The sequence below is a fragment of the Leptosomus discolor genome, chromosome 4 (genome assembly GCF_034619465.1).
Source record: "Leptosomus discolor isolate bLepDis1 chromosome 4, bLepDis1.hap2, whole genome shotgun sequence".
NCBI classification, from domain to species: Eukaryota; Metazoa; Chordata; class Aves; order Leptosomiformes; family Leptosomidae; genus Leptosomus; species Leptosomus discolor.
In genome coordinates this window covers 33,116,167-33,130,022 of record NC_141394.1, presented here as the reverse complement: position 1 = coordinate 33,130,022, position 13,856 = coordinate 33,116,167, and the positions used below count along the sequence as shown (strand labels likewise).

The 13,856-nt window shown below is 43.2% G+C and overlaps 1 protein-coding gene across 1 annotated transcript in view; it reads left to right on the top strand.

Annotated features, from left to right (window-relative positions):
* Positions 1 to 13,856, top strand: part of HERC3 (HECT and RLD domain containing E3 ubiquitin protein ligase 3) — a 54,503-nt gene that overhangs the window by 15,008 nt on the left and 25,639 nt on the right. Inside the window, exons 3-8 of the mRNA XM_086464451.1 lie at positions 6,553 to 6,712; positions 8,153 to 8,229; positions 8,808 to 9,029; positions 11,443 to 11,534; positions 12,531 to 12,661; positions 13,274 to 13,434. Coding sequence (XP_086320577.1) covers positions 6,553 to 6,712; positions 8,153 to 8,229; positions 8,808 to 9,029; positions 11,443 to 11,534; positions 12,531 to 12,661; positions 13,274 to 13,434 — 843 coding nt within the window. The remainder of the gene's footprint in view (positions 1 to 6,552; positions 6,713 to 8,152; positions 8,230 to 8,807; positions 9,030 to 11,442; positions 11,535 to 12,530; positions 12,662 to 13,273; positions 13,435 to 13,856) is intronic.

Genomic DNA, 13,856 nt, shown 5'->3' with positions numbered 1-13,856 from the left:
CTAAATAAATTAATGAGCAGTACTGTATGTGTTGTGCAGAGAAACAGTTGTCTCAAGTGTCACTAGTGTCTGCGGATGAAAGGGGACTGCAGAATTGTCTCTGTTACTTGGAGCTTCTCAGCCTTGACCTATGGACAGTGTTCCCACCCCTGTGACTAACAGTGTTCCTGGGAATGTTGCCTGCTTTGGTCTGTTCTGTCCTTTACTGTCTTCTCCCCACCCATCCTGTCCCCCATCCCATCTGTCCCTGTCTCCCCCCTTTGTTTTTTTTAAGTGAGTCTAATCTATTTCATCCTTTGTAACCAAATTATCAGAGCCTTATCAGCTTCAGTGCTGCTGTTGTCAGTCTCTAATCAGGCTGCTCTTAGTGCTACTCTGCTTTCCACTGCAAGTGTAGCAGCAGTTTGTGAAAGGAAGACCTCAAGATTTGTGAGTTGGACTTGTAAAACCCAGCCTCCTTGATGGATATAGTAAACTTCCCAATTCTTGAAGGCTGGAGGAAGTTACATGCTGATGTAAATATTTGCTTGCTCCATACTTCAAAGCTTTTGCCCCATACTAAGAGAAGTTTGAGAATAAGATGGGCTGCCATACATGGGTGATAACAGCAGGCAGAAAGCGAGAGTAGCTGTCATACAGCAGGGAAGTGGTCTCCCCATGGGGTTTGCTCTCATAGCCTTGTGCCGTGCAGGTGCAGAGCACAGTGTTTCCCACACCCTTGCACGCAGTAGTCTCACGTAGCCTGAACGCAAGACACAACAAGCATGTAATGCTTTCTCAGAGAGGCTCAGCAAGGAGGGTGAAGGTAGAGGTGATGAAATTGTGGGGCTGGTGTTGGGCAGGGCGGTTCCAGCTGCCTACGTGTTGTGCGTGTTATATGCCTGGCCATGCCAGAGACTGCCTGCAGTCATGAAGGTGTGTTCCTGAAACCACCCTTTAGCCCTTGCCCCTCCTCTGGTGTTACCGCTGACAAACCACAGCCTGCAGAGATGGTGTGAGTGAAGCCACAGGAGCGGTTCTAGCTGACTGGGTTAGTTTTATGTTTTCAAAAGCACCTGATAGCTTTAGAAAGTCTGTATTTTGGTTAAGTGGCTTATAGAATCTGACTTCTTCCTCCCAGTCCCAGACTCTAGATGTTGTCCATTGCAGCTGAGAGCACAAGACACCTAGGTGGTCAGAGTTGAAAGTGTGCAGAGGGAATTGGAGGCTTGTTCTTGGGGGTTTTGAAGGAGAGAGGGAGAGGCAAAAAGGCCCTCACAAACAGCATGGTTTTCTCCCAAGTTGCCAGTTTCCAAGTGGGGATGATGTTTCCTGAAAAAGTTGGTGAGTGTGCTTGTACTGCTGATACTGGCAGAAGTATTAAATAGCTAAGATTTTGAAATTATGCTGACAAAATAAGGAGAAACCTTCATAAGGGGAGGGAGAAATCTTGAGTGTACTTCTCTCTTGGTGCACTTTGGATTGCAAGCATTTCAGTTGCTGCACTTTGTTTTTCTCTTTTCCTCTTTTCAGTTTCACTAAAACACTCCGACATGTGTTGCTGACTTTGAAGTCATTGCAAGCTGACTTCATTAGGTCTGAAATCATGAAGAACATCACAGCCTAGAAATGCAGCCAGGATGTCCATATGCAGAAACATCTCTGGGATGTGCCAGTAGGGACTGGGGAATCAGCAGTCGGATGAAGTTTCCTACTTAACTCCCCAACAAGATTTTATACATTTGGTGATCCACTGTTGTTTATTTGCCTTTTGTACAGTGGTTTAATGAAATGCTGGTGACTGATAAGTTTGGGCCATAATGTTTTTCTCATTTTCTTGTAGTACCTGTTGAAGGAAGTAGCAGTTTTGTCATGGGGTTTTTGGCTGTTGGATCAGGCTTCTATAAGTGCTAATGCTGTTAGTGTCACCTTGTTAGATGGTTTAATGTGTTGATGTAATTCATCTCCAAAAGCAGACAACTCGGCTCCTTTCCTGTAAGAATTAAGGCTTTTCTGTACTCAGAACAGAAAGACCATATGGGTGAAGTTTAGGTTGCTGTTGGTGTCTGATTAAATATTCAGCTGCCTTGTGCATTAAAATGTTGTATCTCACACTACTGACTTTTAGATCTTGGTTACACAATGCGCGGACATCCTCAGTGTGAATGTGGACTATATTAACAAGCATGGCAATCCAAAGAAATTGGCTCATCTGTTGTCAGACTTGCCAGCCACTAGCATTTAACCCAGAGGAATGTCTTACCAACAGTTGTTTCTCCCTTACCATTGTTTTTCCCTTACCTATGTTTCTTCCACCATCTTTTTCTTATCCAGGCAAGCTACTAAGTCACCTGTCTTGGAGAGCCTGTGAACACTTTCCTAGCAGACAGCAACAACCAAGATGAGCAAATGCTCTGAGTTGCTTATTGTCAAGCTGAGGAGGCAATGAGGAGTTTTGGCCAGGTGTCCAAGCAGATTGAAATTACTTCAAACTCTTCCAAGCCACAGCTTCTCACCAGTGAAGCAATCCAGATTTTTGCCACTGAAGGTGTAAACTCAGCACTGATTGTTTCTGTGTCATTTTCAGACGGTAGAAGCCATCTGATGCTGTCTGTGTACATCCTGGTACACATATGGCTGAAGGATTCTGCCATGTCCTCTAGCAAAAGCCTGTCTTGTGAGCAGCTGGAAGCTATGCCTGGAAAGGGTATACCAACTCTCTGATAAACTTACTAGAAGTAGCAAAGTTAATGAATCATTCATTGCCTGTGCATTCTAATCAGTGCAGTACAACAGAGTGCTTCATGCTTCCAGACACTGAAGATGTTATATAGCTTTCCAGCACTACAGGGACAAAGTATGAGCCCTGTCTTAAATAATGAAGCTATGGACTGAAGGTGGGCTTTTCAGGGGTTTTCATTCTTGGCCCAGCTCTACTGCCATTTCCAAACCTTCAAGCTAAATGTACTGTCAGAAAGCCGATTTACAGACACATGCAGCACCTGTCCTCAACTCTACTGGAGTGTGCCTGTGAAGCAGAGGCAGGCAAGGAAACATGAGAGCAGTCCTGGGAAGCAGGGCTGTCACCATTTGGAAAAGGGCAGTCCTGAAGGCATTTTGCTTCGACCTCAGTCTTTGGTCCAATGTGTATTTTGTGGAAAGAACTAACAAGGTTAAGACCAAAAGAAGTCAAACCTTGATATGTCTGTTTATGTTGAGATCCATGAGTTAAAGTGGACAGAAGAGAGAAATAAAAATTGTAACTCTACCAGATACAAAGAATGATAAATGACTTCTGAGCATTGGTGCTGTTTTGAGACAGCTGATGGCTTCAGAAAAGATTGGATCAGTATGTACTTGGAACTTGAGGGCTTTTTGTTTGGTTTTTTTTTTGAAAGTTTTATGACATGTTGACACCCTGTATTGCATAACTCCTTCAGCTCTTCCCTGTTGCATTCAGGGATTTGTTCTGCTTAGCTTTGTGTATAATTGTGCCAGTTAAGCCCTATTTGTCTGGCTTTATTAATCAGTTACTGAAGACACAATATTAAGAATAAACTTCACCCTTTGCAACCTTCATCTAAGTGCAGTGATGTATCTTTTCTAAGGAGTGAATAATGGTGGCGTGATGCTCTGGAAATTAAAACAAATGTATACCAACCACTGAAACACCTTGAATTTTGATGTGAGGAAGGGGCGGGAGGTTAATAAAGTAATTGTCAGATGTTTTCAATAATACTACCCACATTAGCAGAGAGACGGTACATTTGGTGGCTTGGCAAGCCTGAGAGTGAACTGGGACCCTTGTTCTACTGCCTGGGCAGTCTGCCACCCCCAGGGGAAGGCTGACTTTTTTTCCATCTCTGGAAAGAACTTTGTGTGAGTGTGTAAAACTGTTTAGTGTTTACATTTCTTCATGACTTTGCAGGCAAGCTGTGATTGACGGGGTCTTAGGAATGTATTATGGTGAGATGGGCCATATGTGTGCCTTTCTAAAGACAAAGATCTTCAATTCCAAGACAGGGATGCTTTTTCTGTCTGTGGTTGTCCAGTGAGTCCAGGTGAGGCTGTACCCTGCTTCTTGGGTGAGCAGTGCAATCACTGAAGGCTTTCAGTGACACCGTCCAGCCTTTCAAAACAACTCAGTGTTTATTAGTCCCCTGGGATGTCACATAGAGCAAGGTCAGGTTTGTGTTGCCAAATTAAACTTAAGATGGAGTCTGTGGGGGCTGAAGCAACCACTCTAAACCTGTTGCATGTCCTCTCCGTGTCCAATGTGTGAAGCCTGTGCTACGTAGTCCTTGCCACAGCCTCCTGCTGCCTCAGGGCACTTCTCCAGTTGCAGTACTGCTGTGGTCAGAGTCCTGCCTCCTCTGGTTCCCGATGCTGATCTTTGGTCACTGGAGTGTTCTGTAGCCTCCCCAAGGTGCTCCAGTGGCTCACAGCAAATGAGACACGTGTACTTATTGTAGCAAATACTGCTTTCCCAGGGAAGAAGTTAGCTCAGTCCTGCCAGCGGTAGCAAAACACATTTCTGTTATGGATGCCCTAGCCTCCCACCGTATTGCCCACGTCTGTTGTTTTGTCAGACTCATGTTGTCCCCTGGAGTGTTTGGCAGTGTGCAGGGACCAGCTTTTGAAGACGAGCAGGCTAGTGAGTTTGTGACCAGTCTTAAGAGCTCAAGAGCTCTGGGTAATGGCCAGTCTTGGTGCATCCTTGCCAGCAAGCTTATAGCAAAGCAGTGGGTTCATGAATTAAAAGGATTTCCTGTGGAGGTGAGGGTGGCTTCATCCCTCTCTTCTTTTGATGGTGGGATCCTCTCCACCAGGAGCTTTAGTTTTGGACCTTCAGGTCCTGGTACAGAAACACACTTGGCTGAACTCAGGCGGTGGGTATTTTATGTTTTGCTGGCTGATTGAGAGGAAGAGACCATAGCCATATGTGCTGTTGAGATCCCTTGTCTGTTGTTTGTGATTGACCTTGACCAGGCTGTGCAGCTGCTGGGTGTTTAGAGCTCAGAGGCTGCCAAGCACTGCTACACTTAGATGCTTATGGGCCCAAGTGTGGAAACTGCATGTATAAATTGAGTTACAGCCCTCAAAACCTCTCTGTGCCTTTGCATAGAGTTGGCAGTGGGACTGAGGGAAATTAGTCATGCTGGAAAGAGCTGCAGGGCAAAGAGTGTTAGATGACAGGGCTAAAGGGTGGCTGGACAGCAGGCAGGCCCAGTCTCCAAGCCCTCCTAGATGTTTGTGTGCTTATTGCGTGTAAACTGCACCTCTGTTAGCTTTAATTATTTCAAGTGAAAGGAAACACGTGCTCAGGTAGTATTTTCCTCTGTTAGAACACATATTTAAATAATTGTCACCTTTCTCTTCCAGAACATCCATTAGGGATTCTTCTTCTCATTTTCCGACTCCCAGACTTAGAAGAAAAGACCTCCAAGGAGTGCCTTCCTTTTAAATTCATTGAAGACATTTAGATTGATAATTATGTGGGGTTTGGTGCTAAGTAGGTTAACGATTTCTGGATGCCCTTGATGTGGGTTATCATTTTCATAGAATGACATGTAACTACCCTTCCCTGTCATGCTGCAGGCAAGTGGGACTTTAATAAAACCGATTGCTGTCTTGTAGCTTACAGGGTGGAATCTTCCTTCATCCACCTTAAACATTTGTGTTCATTTAGGGAAGAAAAAAGGAAACAAACTTTGTTTCTGTCTGGCTTGTGGGGATTTTTTCCATCAGATGTGTGGCACTTCTGATGTTTTATTGCAAACCAAGACTTTTTCATGTCCCTTTTTAAGATCTCTGCGTAATGAATAAGACTTGGTTGCTGATATAAGAGTAGTTGTCAAACCTACTTCAGTTGTCTAACATGATATAATGATGAAAAGTCAGTTGTGGGTGATCTTCCAGAGGACTGAATGATTTTTTTTTCTCCTTCTTATTCCTCTGTAAGGTCTTCTTACTTTGTTTACTTTTTTATGGGACTCTTTTTATGAGTGTCTGACAATGGTAGTAGTAGGTTCATAGGTTCAGATCTGTTCCAAGCTTAGCACAGAGGATGTTGTAACACTTATGCTTTCACATGTCAAGTGATAAAGCCAGGGGTGAGTGGGTTGATTAGCTTTGTGGATGACTTGTCCTCATTGGACATGAGAGCTGTGGAAGGTCAAATATGTTTTACAGTATCTGCCAACCTCTGGATTCTAACTGATCCCCACATCAAAACTGAGTGAGAAGACCTTGAATCTGGGAAATGTGGTTGTTCTTAAATAACCTGTTTCCCTGTATCTGTGAGGCCATCTTGTATGTAGACCGTCATTGTGTTTGCGGGCGTGTACCTGCCTTTCTCCTGTGATTTGCAGATCAAGCTTTCAGAATTACTCAGCAGCTGCATGTTTTCAATAAAAAAAGAGGTGCTTTCCTCTTGTAGGAAGTGTTTTAAAACTAGATTGGGGATCAGTGCACCCATCTGAAGGGCTTTGCATACAGATATGCCTAGACCTGATGTCTGCATGTCACTGTGAGATGAATCCTGTGACCAGAGAAATTTTCTGTTTTCTTCAGAGCAAATTGGAGCCTTGGCCGGGCAGCACATCGTGCACGTGGCCTGCGGAGAGTCTCACAGCGTGGCACTCAGTGACCAGGGCCAGCTCTTCTCCTGGGGTGCTGGCAGTGATGGACAGTTGGGCCTCACCACTATAGAAGACGTGGTGACGGTACCAAGGTAAATTTTGAACAGTTTCAGGTTTCCTTAAGGCAGCTTCTGGGAGGTGATGCATCAAGGGTTGCTCACCTTCCAGCCTGGGGTTGGTGGGAGCATTTTTTTTCTCAAAGAGGCAATAAACGGGCATTTCTCAGGTAGGGATGTAAGGGTGATTCCTCCTTCTTTTCCCTAATGTACTGGTGCTCCCTGAGCCCCCCTGGGACTCAGACAAGTCCTCAGGAGGTTTGTGCAGGACAGGCCCTCTGCCCGTGGGTTCTTGGGGCATAGAGCATGCTCAGCTTCCTCAATGAAAAATGCCACTGTGTTTTCTGCAGAGCAAGAAGGTGCACAAGGGAGGACCCAAAAATAGAAATGCTGTGTGTGATACCCGTCTCTCTATTCTAGTCCCTAGGAAGTCCTCTGAGATAAGAGATACATTTCAAGAATGGGGAAAAAATATGTGGCTGTGTGAACACGCACTTCAGCTCTGAAACTCTTCTGCAGTGTTGCCTGTTAGCAGTAAAGCTGCTAAACCAGCCTACTGCGATTCTGGGTAGTGAATGTTGCTCAGAAACCTCAGGGTAGTGCTCAATTTTCTTTATTTACATATTTAATGTATCTTAGCTGTGTCAGAGTGCTAATAAGGTTAAGTGCAAGGACATGTAGATGGTGGCAGTGGCAGACACCAAGACTCCTCCATCCAAAGCTGTTCACAGATGATGGGTCTCAGCTTATCACCATAATAAAGATACCTAGTCCCTTTGTACTTCATGGCGTTGTATCATGCTGCATTACTAACAGATGGAGTCTGTCCCTTGTTTGTTCTGCCCCTGCAGATCCAGTGCAGAGCAGAAGTTTGGGACATTTGTCTAGGGTGGCTGTCATTGTTGAAACAGTATTTAAAGGAAGAGTTTCAGTTGCAGAACATTAATGTTTGAGCTGAAGGGCTCTGTGGCAAGACAGTCCTTAACTTGCAGGTGGCTCTGGCCTAACAGAGTGAGACAGGCTCACATGTCAATGTGATGGTGCCATTTTAAAAAGAACGTTTTTGTGAAATAACTTGAACCTTTGACATGCTATTCTCTGTACAAAGCACTGAAGAGATTTTGGTGCTGTAACTCCTAGGAGCTTATAGGCCCCTGACAGCATAAAAAATGTCAATACCTGAAAAAGAATAGAGAGAAACACCAAGAACCATCTATTTTCACCATTTCCAGATGGCTGGATTCAGTATTATGGCAAGAAATGTAGTTGGAGTTAGTAGCCAAGTGTCTAAAGGTCTCCACGGATTTGCATCTGTTATGTATGGATCTGTATCACCTTCAAGATTCCATTCCTCAGTGTCAAAACCGTAGGTTATGTGTATGTGTAGAATGAATATCTGAATGGAAATCATAATTTTGACCTAAGGTGATACTGTATTTGTGGACACTTATTCTAAAGTAGTGTTGTCTTCTTTAGGTTGATAAAGAAATTGAACCAACAGACAATACTGCAGGTTTCCTGTGGAAATTGGCACTGCCTGGCTTTGGCAGCAGGTACTGTAACATTCATTATTTATTACCAAGATTTGTGCTGTTATTTTGCACAGAGTCCAAGATTGTGTATTTCTGCATAATAAACCAAGGACATCCCTGTCCCAACTGCTTTCAGGCCAAATGGGAGGCTATAAAATGGATCAGGTACCATGAATATGAGCTTTACCAATATTGTCAAGAAAGAAAATGTCGCACACAGGCCGCCCACTGTCTCACTGGTGAATGATGGCAGGAACACTTAAAAGCTTTCCATCTTGATGTAGGAAAAATGTGTGTAATTAATTTCTTTCCAATTAAATTATCCTTGGCTATTACTCTTCTGTTTGGAACATGTGGACTGTTCTTTATTATACTGTTTAAGTTACAGCAGTCTGATATTGTATTTTGTGCTTAGTTGCGTGTCTATTTATTTTCCCCGTGGCTTCAGACTGCTTTTATTTTAGCAAAGAATATCTTTCTTGATGTTTCCATCATGAGGCTTGGGTGAGAGTGAAGCCCCCAGTGTCAGTTCTTGTTCATTTTGAAAACTTTCTGTTGACCAGCTTTTACTCACTGTTCTCTTTCTTTCTTTGTTTCAGATGGCCAATTCTTCACGTGGGGACAGAACAGCTATGGTCAACTGGGCTTGGGCAAAGAATGTCCCTCCCAAGCCAGTCCACAACGTGTCAAGTCTCTTGATGGGATCCCTTTGGCTCAGGTTGCTGCAGGTGGAGCCCACAGTTTTGCCCTCTCTCTCTCAGGAGCTGTGTTTGGCTGGGGGAAGAACAGCTCAGGACAGCTGGGACTAAGTGATGAACGAGGTATTAGAATTATGTTCCTAGGTGAAAGAAGAATGGACTTTTTTGGCCTAATGTCTCTTTTTGCATTGACAGTATATTTTTACTGAGTGGGTATGTCACCCTCCACAACTCCTCTTGGGAGGAGAGGGCAGAGGAACAATCCCTAATGGACTCTACAGGCTTTTCATACTTAGTAGGAACAGAAACACTTTTTTTCCCATTGTGGATGTTAGTGGAAATGAGGAAAGTCAAAAAGAAAGATGTTTCAAATGGTGTCAACAGGCAGTTATCGAAGGAAGTGCTCATATTCATTCTTCCTCTTCTCAGAAATGCTTTGTCCATATTTTGTTTGAAGTTGGTGTGGAGCAAAGGCTCTCCCTGCAGAACAGCAGGCTGAACCCATCCCCTTGTTCGCCAACATGTTTTTCACCGGTGAGCATCTGTATGCTACAAAATGGTGGCAACACGGAGTATCTCAGCTTTGTACAATCTTGTCTAGTGTATTTGTTGCACCATTTTCCACACACGCAGGGCCAATGGTAGTTTTTTCAGTTCAGTTTCAGGCTATGTTCAGTGAAGCCTATCCATCAATAGACTTGAAGATAGGTTTATAAATGAAGCTGAAGCGTGGATATGACATTACCACTAGTCTGAAAAGCCCAGATCTCTTCTGCTTGTTGTTAACACATTCTTAAATTTTTGCAAAAGCAAGTGAGTGAAAGATTTTCTTTGGAGCTTCAAATCAACCTCTTTGTCATTTTCTGCAAAGTTGCTGAGTAGCTTTAACTATCTAGGCAAGTTACTGAATATGGATGTGATACCTAGCATTCATGGATAATTTGTTTTCATGGACGAGTACACAAGGTGTATATATTTGTAAATGTTATGTTGCATAATGTAGTAGCATACAAACACTGTATGTTGCAAGAGAAAAGTGCTACCTGCATTTTGTGTACCTCTAATGGAATGATGCGTTTTGGCAACTCACCCTACCAACTGAAACGTATTTAAAGCAATTACTCAAAACAAGCCTGTAGTTTAGCAAAGGATGTGTTGTATGCATCGCTTCATCTTGCTTTACACTTTTGGAAATATGAAACACAATTGTAAGACTTGTTACATATCTTGTGTTCTCTCAGAGATGCTCCAGGTCTATTCTCTTGTACTGTGTGGAAGCTAGAGCTAATCTAGTATGAGAGCAGCTGTGTTCTTTCCATGTAGACTGGCAGATAAATGCTTCTAATTTCAACAAAGCTGCAGTTTATATGAGAGGCTTGCTTTGACATGGGTCATTGTTTAAATGAACATATAAGGAGCATCTGCTTGTCAGGCTGTGTTGTATGATCCCTGTGTGACCAGGGATTGTACTCCACTTACCCCTCAATACATGTCACTGTAGTAAATATATTTATGGCAAGACAGTGTGAATTATACTTAGTGAACATGAACAGCAAAGTCTACAAACATGAGTATTCTGCAGCACTGTTATTTAAACAATTATGCTGTAGAGATAAGAAGTGTCGTTCCTGTCAAAATAAAGATCAGAGTGCTAAAATACAGAATAAAGTAGATGAGAAGACTGCTCTCATTTCTAAATCCATGCAAACGTGACCATTTTCCTTTCACTACTCAGAAAAGAACACTTGTCAAATCCTTGTGTGAGAGTCTTAAGAAATGGACAACTTCTGTAGGTAGGAACCTGACTTTTTGTTGGTATGAAGTAGGCAGCTGCCCCCCTTAATATGTAACTGTTTTGGGGTGCCTACTTCTCCTTGAAATGCTTAGCTTTTAATTTATTTTTACATCCGTAAAACATGTAACCTTGCTTAGTGTAAGCATCTTTAGGAGACCCACTTTTGATGATTAAAATGTCAGCGTGAAGGAGAAAAGCATCATTTAATGGTTGGCAGTGATTAGCCTCTGCAAGTAGGTGGATCTTCTTAAAGGATGACAACAGAAGGAAGGCTAGGCATTTAAATACACCTTGGGATTCAGCTTGTCGTGTGTTGAGCTAGCATCTCCCACGTGTCAGAGTTGTTCTGTATGGAAAAGGTCTAAGGAAGGTTTTGGAAACAAATGTTTGCAGTTGTCAGTGAGGAGTCTGGAATGGAGCATGAGGCTGAAGGTGGGTGTAGCTAGGTTGCACTTATCATACCTCCCAAACTGCAAGTGCATGTTGAGTTTATACAAGATTCTCAATATTTGCATTCTTGCTCTGGACAATTTTCGTTGAGCCAGGACAAAACTTTTAAGAATTGGAAGGGGAAAGCAGCAGTGAAGTACTCAAGGACGTGGGTTTTTTTTCCCCCGCAGTTGTTAAAGCTTCCCTTGCACACATAGACCACATCTGAAAATAAGACTGCAAGTGGTTTTCTGAGACATTTAAGTTTGTGTTTATGAAACAGCTCCTTTATTTTCTTTGTCTTCAATACAGACCGAGAATCCCCTTGTCATGTGAAGCTGTTGCGGTCTCAGAAGGTTGTTTACATCAGCTGTGGAGAAGAACACACAGCAGTTCTGACAAAGGTAAAGATGCTAACCTGGGAACTCTGTCTGCTGTCTCCCCTGCTGGATGGTTTCACATTAGTTTCCTGGGTAGTGGTAGAAAAGATTGACTTACTGTATTCCATCTGACCCCAGTAAGAGAAACTAAATGGAAAGTGCAGTCATCTTACAATATTGCCAACATGATCCATTGCTGGTTTTGAAGATGTTAGTAATCTATGACAATGAATAGTAAAACCTCAGGTGAATTGCTCAAAGAAATTAGCTTTGAGAAAAAAAAAAAACCAACACATCCAAAGAGGTGAAATTTTGTCGAGAGCGTTTTGTTGGAAGATAGAGTGTGATATTGTGCATCAGAATAAAATGCTGGTCAAAATGAATGGGCATTTAAATGAAACATTAGCACTCACTCACAGCACTTAAAAGATGTTTTCAGTTTCAAACCTGCTGTTTCCAAGTGGTGTACAGTTTAGTGGATAGAGTACAGGGCTGGGATGTGGAAGATCACTGCTCAGTTCTTGCCTTGCCACTTCCACTTCCTAGGTGTTGCTTCCTTTTTTTTGGTGCCTCAGTGTTTTCTGCTGTAAAATGAATTAAACAGCTGGCTTTGGGATTCCTGTGGGAAAACCACCATTGTAGAAGACTAGTTCTGTGGAAGCTCTTGTTCAAAGGAAAAGGTCACAATCTTTTTCATCAGCAGCTGACAGAGATGGGTGTTAAATATTGTAGAAATGGGTGCTACTTAGCTATATTTAAACCTGCTGGGATTTCAGACTCATCTGGTGATGGTGGTGGGAAGCTTGTCTAATGTAGGCATACCTAAAGATAATTCTGTTAATGTCTGGTGAGTGGCAAGGTAGCTACTTGGAGGCTGCGTTAGCAGAACCCAAGTCTGAATCCTTTGGATGTCCCCATCAATCTCTGCCTAAGCTTGGGCTTGTACTGAATCTGGAACCGAGAGATACTGCTGGGTTATGGGTCCCTAAATGGAGAATATGCTGTTTGATTTGCTAACAGAGTGGAGGGGTGTTCACGTTCGGTGCAGGTTCCTGTGGGCAACTGGGACATGACTCCATGAACGATGAAGTGAACCCCCGAAGAGTTCTTGAGCTAATGGGCAGTGAAGTATCCCAGATTGCTTGTGGCAGGTGAGTCCTATGTGCAGTCAGAAGTTTTCTTTGGTGGAGGTGAATGCTGACACTGAGCCTTGTAAATAGGGGAAATAGTCTTGCTTCTGCGTACTATGTGTCAAAACTAAGTTAATTTAAATTTTGCTTCCCATGAGAATTTTAAGGTCCTCTAAAGGAGGTTGTTTTTTAATTGGAGTTGTTCCCTGTGCTGTAACATGGTAAAAGATACCTTTTTGTCTTAATAATTCAGCAAGACTTTAGAGCAGCAGCCCCTTTGGTCACAAGTTTCCAGCCTCTTTGATGAAAAGAGTGTTAGTGACACTGGTGCTGTGTTGTTGCTGTTTGATCTGTACAGGCTTAGCAAATGACTAAGCTAATTCCATCTGTGAGCCTGATACCAGCCGTATGCTGGCACAAGCTGCTCTTTGTCACTTCCACCTAAAGAGCTCCATCCCATAAACTGGTGCCATCAAGTGGCAAAAACTGAACATTGGTGCTAGTGTAAAGATACTCGTTTCCACCAACTTCTGGCCTAGGGGAACCGAGAATAAGTTTTAGGCTGCATTTGTGTTGGTTTTTTTCTTTGAATTGTTAAACAAGGCCCAAACTGTATACCTGTCTCTGTTACAGACATCACACTTTAGCCTTTGTGCCTTCTTCAGGAATGATCTATGCATTTGGCTGTGGAACAAGAGGCCAGCTGGGAACAGGGCACACTTGCAATGTTAAGTGTCCCTCTCCCGTCAAGGGTCACTGGGCAGCTCACAATGGGCAACTCTCAGGGAAACCTGGTATGTACCACGTGCAATTTGGAGTTGCAAACAGACATAAATAATTGCATTTCACCCATGGCTGTCTAAAGACATCTTGACATTGTTCTGTGAAACTTCTTGAAACAGCGAAAGAAACACATCCTCCTGTTCCAAATGCACTGTGGAAATGTCTGTGTGACCTCTTGCTCTCTCTGTTAATGTATGCCCTCTCCCTTTCTCTTTTCATGGCAGAGCTCAACATCTGGTGATCTTGAGCCTTCATGAAATTGTACTAGTACTGATTTCTGAGGGCTTTGGTTTCTCTTTAAAACCCTCATTGCAGTGTAAAACTGACAACTTTTCCCTCTGGCCAGACCCCATTTCTCTCTCAAGGAAGTGCTACAGTGCTTGAGTTCCAGCTGTTTTCAGCCTGGCCTTCAAGGGACCCAGGTGCTCCTTGT